The sequence below is a fragment of the Octodon degus genome, unplaced genomic scaffold (assembly GCF_000260255.1).
Source record: "Octodon degus isolate 3935 unplaced genomic scaffold, OctDeg1.0 scaffold00361, whole genome shotgun sequence".
Lineage (NCBI taxonomy): Eukaryota > Metazoa > Chordata > Mammalia > Rodentia > Octodontidae > Octodon > Octodon degus.
The window spans coordinates 639,679-647,824 of record NW_004524937.1 but is presented as its reverse complement, the minus strand read 5'-3'; the positions used below and the strand labels follow the sequence as shown (position 1 = coordinate 647,824).

General features: G+C 43.9%; 1 protein-coding gene across 3 annotated transcripts in view; it reads left to right on the top strand.

Moving 5' to 3' along the window:
- The window catches only part of Kat2b (lysine acetyltransferase 2B), a 103,672-nt gene that overhangs the window by 56,555 nt on the left and 38,971 nt on the right, over positions 1-8,146 (top strand). For all 3 annotated transcript variants that reach the window (XM_023708442.1, XM_023708441.1, XM_023708443.1), the window contains one exon: positions 4,648-4,839. In XM_023708442.1, coding sequence (XP_023564210.1) covers positions 4,648-4,839 — 192 coding nt within the window. The remainder of the gene's footprint in view (positions 1-4,647; positions 4,840-8,146) is intronic.

Sequence of the window (8,146 nt, the reverse complement as noted above, 5' to 3'; positions counted from 1 at the left end):
CACTATGCAGCTCGGACTCCTGCTTTCAGCCTCCCCACGCTGGGATTGCAGATGTGTGTCACTATGCCTGGACTTGGTCGCTAGCTCGGTGCGCCTGGGGACAGGGCTGGTGTGGCATGTGGTGCTGGGGATTGAACTGTGGTCCCTGTGCTTACTAAAGCTTACCTAAGCAGGTGCTTTAGTCCGCTGAGCTATCTCGCTAGTCTGGTTTTTCTTATTTTGAGTTAAGGTTTCCCTCAGTTCACCCAGCCAGATCTTCAATTTAAGATTCTTATCTCCTAGCTTTATGCAGAACCAGTGATTGAACTCAGGCCCTTGCGCTTGCCAGGGAAGCGCTTATTCCACCGAGCCATCTCCCTGGCTCTTCCAGCTTTATGAATAGCTTCGGTTACAGCTGTGGTCTACCAAGCCTAGCCTGGTCTGGTTCTGTTTCAAGTGTGTGTGTGTGTGTGTGTGTGTGTGTGTGTGTGTACGCATGTGTGTGTGCGCACTAAATCCTCAAAATTTGGGTGTGTGTGTAGTTTTGTTTGTCATGGGGGATACACTGTGTCAACTTGAAAAGTCTAAAAGTTTAACTGAGTGACTCAGCAGGGGGCCAGAGTCCTCACTTTTTAAACATCCAGAGCCTGTATCAGAGGAGGGCAGGGAGATGGTGTGAGCACCACATTCATCTGAGGGTGGGGAGCCTGCCTTCAATATAAGGAAAGAAAAGAGCCCTTTTCTCCTCCCTCTGCTCTCTTTGCTTTTGCTGTCTTCTGCCTCCTTAAAGTGTTGCCCCTGCACTATGCTACTCTGCTTTGGAGACAGCCGAGTATGGGCCTCCACAAACTAAATAGTGGGCTAAATAAAACTTTCTTTCCTTAATTCAAGGTGTTAGGTATTTTGTCCCAGCAAAGAGAGAAAAGTGACCAAGACACAGGGCCTCAGGTATGGTATGCAAGTGCTCTACCACTTAGCTTTATGTCTAGCCACTGGTATCTATTTTATTTTTATTATTATTTTTTTTTGCAGAGCTGGGGATTGAACTCAGGCCCTTGTGCTTGTCAGGGAAATGCTTATTCCACTGAGCCATCTCCCCGGCCCCTCTATTTTATACCTAGTCTCTAAATTTTAAGAAGTTAGGAGGAACAACCTGCTTGGGCCCCCCTCCTGTCCCTCTCTTGGACAGGAGCTTTCTTTCCCTCAATAAATATATTCTGTTTATAACTTCCGTTTGTTCCTAAAATTCATTCTTTGGTTTTAGAGAACACAAACTCATCCAGGTCAGGTCAGGAGATCATTTTTCCCCTATGTCATTTGGAGGTTCCCTGTACTGTTTGGAGGTTACCCACCCGAGATCAGTTTTTCTCCCTGTATTAATAGGCTCTTGGATGTCACAAGACTGTCCTGCTACAATGCTGTATATGGTTAGATTTCTAAATTTCTGTGTAAAAATATGTAAATGTTTATTCCTATTTTTTTAAATTATTTTTTTTTTTCGTATTCTGTGGGGACTTAAAGTTTAACATATCAATACTTGATGAAAAATAACTGTTCCATGTTATGCCTAAGTTGTTTGATATTTAGACAGATAGTAAGGATAAACCAAACTGCATATTCTGTAGGGTAATAATAAGCTTCTCTTCTGGAGGGTTAACAACCTAAGTTTGCAGATCAAAAATTGGAGAAAAGGAAGGGCTGCAAGGACAGCCAACATTTTGACCCTAGCCTTTCAAGGTCAGTGAAGACTCAACAGATAGGAGAACCTGTACTGTAACACCATGTAACTCAGTTGTGCCCAAAATTTTCTGATCAAGATGATTATGGAGCCACAGAGGAATGTGATCGATGATGTATAGTTTGCCTAAGGAGAGTCACATGGAGAGAAAACATTCTCTCAGGCTTTCACAGAGAGCAAATTGGTCAAGCAATAGCCGTGACTCATCTACATGGCTGACACTGACAAAGGATCTACAATCTGAGGTACAGGGTCTCAGGATAAATCCTGAGGGGACTTGACTGACCTTATCAGATACAAAAATTACATTTCTTGTTATACAGGTCTTGCTTTATCTTGGTCTTAACCATCCAGCAGAAAAGTATAAAAACGAGGTAGAGGGGCTGGGGAGATGGCTCGGTGGAATAAGTGCTTCCCTGGCAAGCGCAAAGGCCTGAGTTCAATCCCTGGTTCCACCAAAAAAACAAACAAACAAACAAACAAACAAACAAAAAAAAACCCCACAAAACAAAATGAGGTATATAAAGTAAAGCCATATTAATATGCTGAGCTGTGAAAGGCTCAAGCCAACAACTTCTGTGGATAACCCACAACTATTGTGGACTGCTGGACTGTGCTGGATTGTTTTGCTGAATTCATGTACCTATAGTATTTAGATGCCAGTGGAATACCCATCTCTGACAGGACTAAACAAAAAAAGGAGATACAAAGGAAGGACCATTTTGTATTTGTATATACAGAATAGTTAGGATAGATATACAGCTACTTTCGCTTAATTCAATGAGAAGAAAGATTTGTACTAACACTGTTTGGACAGGATTCCTGTCTGCATCTTGTACTGTGGCTAACCACTAAGAAGATAATAATATACAATGTATTAATTATTGAAATTGTCCTATTAATCAGCTTTGAAACTCTCATTGATATGTTTCTCAATAAAATAAAAAAATAAAAAAATAAGAAATTAAAACTACATGTAAATTTGTGTTTAATGGGAAAAATACCATTTAAAAGTAAAATTGAAGGGGCTGGGGAGATGGCTCAGTGGAATAAGCGCTTCTCTGGCAAGCGCAAGGGCCTGAGTTTGAACCCTGGTTCTGCAAAAAAAAAAAAAAGTAGAATTGAAGTTTATCAAATAAAAATAATACCTAACTCTTCAGCTATACCAGCTGCATTCCAAGTGTGCAGGAGGCTCATGTTGCAAGTGACTCCGGTATTAACCCGCATGCATATGGATTATTTCCATCATTGTGGAGGGCTTTATTTAGTGTCATCACTGGTTTAAGTCACAGAATATTATGCAGATTGTGTGATGTTTTTCATATGAAGCCTTAAATAGTCTTAGGATAAGAAGATCTCATGAAGTTGAACTTCTAGTTATAAGGTTTATAGCTATTTGCCTCTAACATACTTTCATAATGACTTCCTTGTGAGCTGGGTGTGCCTTCACTGCTTAATACCCTATTAACTTTATTAAGTGATCCCAGATTAATATCCATTAAGGGCTGGCTTTGATGGTGATGAGTTTCTTTGCGAACCCAAGGTGAGTGCTCTGTCTTGCTTTTCTGCTGAGATCGTTGTTTCAGACTTAACGGGACACCGTATGGCCCTGGAGATACCCGCTTCAGCGTTACCAATCACAAAATGACATTTTGGTATGAAGTATAAAGAGAGAAAAATTGAGAGAATAGAAATAGTAGCAGGGTTTTTTTTTTTTTTTTTTTTTAGTAGCAGGGGTTTAAGATGAGTTTTGAGTCTAAGCAGGTAAACTACCCTAACAAGAGTTTTCTTCTCCGAAGGTGAAACTCCCCTGCAGTTACCGTCTCCTCACACAGGGGCAGCATGATGTAATGTGCAGGATGAGATAAACAGTGAGGCCCTGGGAGCGAGGAAGTCAGTACTACTTTAGTCTTCACTAAGGAGCTTCAGGTTCACTGAGGGCCGCTGTAGCAGCTCTAGTAGGTTAGAGAGCAGCCCCACTTTAAATAGGAAAGTGTGACGGGGGAGCGCCGTGCAGCTGTGGAGAGCAGCCCTGTGCTGGGACCTGCTGCCTTGGGTGTGTGCAGTGACAGTTTTTGACCCGATTTCCATGGTTTGGTGCCACTGTGCACGACTCCCGTATACATGTTAATACTGGGTTGTGGGACTTTCTGAGACGTCTCCTTCATTCAGTAGCTTCTCTTGTCTGAAGGAGCTTTCTAAATTGGATGAACTGTGTTGCCAGTGTACCCTCGAACCCTGGTCAGATTTCCCTCTGCTGTGGTCCCTCCTCCAGCCTCACGCAATGCTGAGACGCGTGTGTGATCCTGGGTCTACTTGTTGCAGAGTGTGTACCATGGTGGAAGCTTATTATTTTCTGCATTTCAGCTGAATTTTGGGCACCCTTCAAGGTCTTTATCTTCGCACCACAGCTTCAATGGTGTGTGTGTAATTCGTGGTAGGCAGTTTTAAAGACCTTAAACTTCTCTGAGAACTGGCTGGCAGGATTCTCTTCCCCAAGGGGCTTCCTCAGTACCATTGATTTGCCAGAACCATGAAGTACAGCGTGTGCCTTACACACAAGTTCATATAATACTCAGAAGTACCCAGTGAAGTGCTGTGGCTGTAATTGTCCTCATGTTCTAGATAAAGAAGGACACACAGGAGCAGTGTAACAGTTCCTAAGTTAGGCTGCTACCTAAGTGGCCAAGTGGGGGCTTGGTTCCAGGGCCTGTCGCAGGACATGGGGGAACTGGCTGGTGCTCACACCAGCAAGCGGCACTATTAAGGGCCAGCTCGTCTAATTCCTAGGCCTCACTAGTTGACGGGATAATGTTGCCTGCCATGGCGGGCCCTCGGTCTTCTGTGGCTAGTGGTATTGAGTCCCCATGGTTGGTCAGATGAGCCGGGCCTTATGGGACACTGACATTGCTTATCTCCTCTTGCTGCAGGTGGCTGTGTTACTGCAATGTGCCCCAGTTCTGTGACAGTCTGCCTCGGTATGAGACAACCCAGGTGTTTGGGAGAACGTTGCTTCGCTCAGTCTTCACTGTGATGAGGCGACAGCTCCTGGAACAAGCAAGACAAGAAAAAGACAAACTGCCTCTTGAAAAACGAACTCTAATCCTCACCCATTTCCCAAAGTAAGGGAGAGGTTTTGCTGGTCTGTGTTTGATCTCAGCACTTGAGGTTTCTTGTTTTTTCTCCCTCTTCTTCTTTCTTTCTTTCTTTTTTCTTTTTTTTTGGTTATTATTTGAAGATAGCATCTTGCTATGTAGCTCAGCCCGGCCTTGAACTCCTGCTTAAGCCTCTCAAGTCCTAGGGTTACAGGCGTGCACTCCCGGGCCTGGCCCCAGGACCCGAGGCTTCAAAAAGACATGCCGAAGCCTGTGGATAACAGAGTCCAGGATGATAGAAAGGGCATCCCAGGGAGGAAGGAGAAAGGCTGCTTGTTTCCCGTGGTGAATCTTCTTGGTTGCTTTCCAGTGCCATTTAGGAGCTTGGCTTCCTGGCCCTGGAGCCACTGCTACTTTAGCACTCCCCCGTTGGCTGGGAGTCCGGTGCAGTGGGGCAGCCTTTGCTTTCTCTGTTCAGCTGTCAGGAAGCTGCCAGGGGTGGGAGGGAATCCCGCAGTCCAGCTTCTGGCCTCTCAGTGGTAGTACGAGGAGCTCGGCTGGCTTCTTTCCCTCCAAGTCTCCCATCCTCTCGAAGCATTGGTAAACCACCCTGCCTCGGCCACCTCCGCCCCCAGACTTTGGAGACTCGATGAACTGCAAGACCAGGTTGGCCATGCAGGGCCTTCCACAGCATGGCCTTTGGACTTCTGTGCTCGGAGTCTTGGGACATGGACCTGTGTTCTCTTGCACCGTGCTGCTTACTTGTCTGAGAGCCAGAGCATTGCACACCTGCCAGGGCAGGATTGTATCTGTGAGCCACACCCCCAACTCCAGTGTTTTCAAATGAATGAAATGTATCAAAGCAGTACAAAAATAAAGTGCTGTATGTCTTTATGCTTTGGAAATGCATCTTCAATGCCAAACACCAAATTTAGTCTAAGAGGTTGACTGGTGGTGAAAGGAGCTTTGGGCACAGTTTATTACTTTCTATGGAGCAGTAACAGCAGGATCTGAATGAGATGGTTTTGACTTTGTGGTTGTCTTTCTACCCTGGTTGACATCTGGTGGGGGAGGGAGAAGATATAATGTAAAATGGCTCTCTGCTGCAGGTGACATAGGTTTTCTTCCTTACCCCATTGATAACTGTTGATTTAGGGAAGAGAGTATGGTGCAAGCCTGCAATTCCAGCACTTAGGAGGCTGAGGCAGGAGGGTCACAGTGAGTTCAAGGCTAGCCTGGACTCCATAGCCAGACACTGTCTCAGAAAAAAACGAGAGGAAGAGAGAGAGAGAGAGAGAGAGAGAGAGAGAGAGAGAGAGAGAGAGGAGAGGAGTCATTATATCTTTTGATCGAAGAGTATTCAAATTGTATGAAGTTAAAAATCTAGATTTTTATTACTAAGATACTATTACTGGATGACCCAGTTTGTGTCTTAGGAAAGAGTTTTAATTGTTAAAAATAAGTCCAATCCAAACAACAACAGCAAAGCAAACAAACAAAGCAAAAACAGTTTTCTGATAGATATCAACTGAAAAGTCCTTGCCAGTTTAATTCAAATTCTAGGTTTAGCTAGAGGGTGTCACGGTTACATCTCATGGGACTTGGCTGTTCCCCGGTGCTGTACATATACTTTGTGTTCTGACTGCACCGAAGGAAAGCAGTAGATAGGGTGAGGCGTGACATGAACGTCCTGCTATCCCAGGGAGGAGGACTTCAAGGTCCTCGGTGGCACTGCAGTGTGAATGCCACCCCTAGCCTAGAATATGATTTCTGGGCGTGCTAATGTAGCTCAGTGGCTGCCTTTTAACTGGCCCGAGCTCATTGGCTTAGATTTTTTTTTTTTTTTTGCAGGACCGGGTATTGAACTCAGGCCCTTGCGCTTGCCAGGCAAGCGCTTATTCTACTGGGCCATCTCCCCGGCCCTACGTTGGCTTAGATTTTGAAGGCCGTTTCATACTTCTCTATTACATTTGCCACGTAAGCAATATTCTACATTTTCAGCTGATAGTTGTCACTCTATCTCTAAGGCAGGGGACAAACGTGGACCCTGCCCCCATAGCAAGTTTTGTTTTTCCATAGCAAATTTCATTTTGCTTCTTGCAGATATTTGCTAATTACAGTGTTTTGTTCTTTCAGCCTATATTTCTGGCATTTTTGCACTGTTGAGCTAAAAAATCAACACAGCTCTCTTTTCTTCTCTGTTACTAATAGCAGGGTGAAACTACCACCCACTTCTCCTTTTAGATCCCTTTTCATTGAATATGACAACATTTAAGAATGCTGGGGATTTATACCTACAGTTTTGGCAGCAGAATCGTGCATTTTAGGGTCTGGGTGCTGTTTGAATCATAGAGTCAGAGTGGGATCCCACTTTGCAACCCTTTGAGGTCTCTGTGATTCTCAGATGCATTTTCATGGCTACTGTCCTTATTTTGTATCTTCATATGGGGCTGTTTCTACCATTTGGCTTCTGCCTTTGTTTTTTTCCTCCCTTCATCTAATGATTATTTTTAAGTTGCATATCTGTATTTCATTAAAAATGTGATAATGCACATGTTAAAGAGAATTTGGATTAGAGAGTGAAGACTGCAGCCACCCAACTCTGACCCGCTTTCTGTGCTTTTAGTTTTGCTTTGAGACAGGGTCTTTCTGTATAGTCCAGGCAAGCCTTGAACTCACTGTGTAGCCCAGGCTGGCCTTGGACTCACAACAGTCCTCCTGCCTCAGCCTTCTAAGGCTGTGATTACAACCTGGTGCCACTGTGCAATGCGTGTGGTGCTTCTAAGTATTTGTATTTCATCTCCATGTAGTAGAGAAAAAGCTCAGTAAGAGAAACACATAGATACATGATAAATAGAAATAAATTAGGTAGCTCGTAGGGTTGATGTGAGGATTCATGGAGAAGTTCTCGGAGTAGTTCAGGCACAGAGCAAGTATCAGATCAGTATCAGAAACTTGTGTGGTGACGGTATTGACAGTGACAGCTACGTGGAGAGCTGAGATCATGGCTGGTCTCACTAAGGCAGACTAATGCGTTTTCAGTCGTGCAGTGTTTGGTGTGTCCTATGTTGTATCAGGCTGTCCAGGATAAGGAGGGTAAACATGTAGAAATGTGTTTCTATATTTGAATGTACCAGGGCTACTCTTTGAGTTATAATTCTCTAGTACCCTTCTGAGTTGAAGTTGGGGCCTTCATGTTAAGGTTATGGACATAGAGGATCAGGCTTTGGTCACTCTAATAATACATTAGGTTTCCTTTTGTTTGTTGCTTTAATCTTTTTTTAAATATTTATTTATTTTTATTTATTACATTTATTTATTGTGTGTGTGTGTG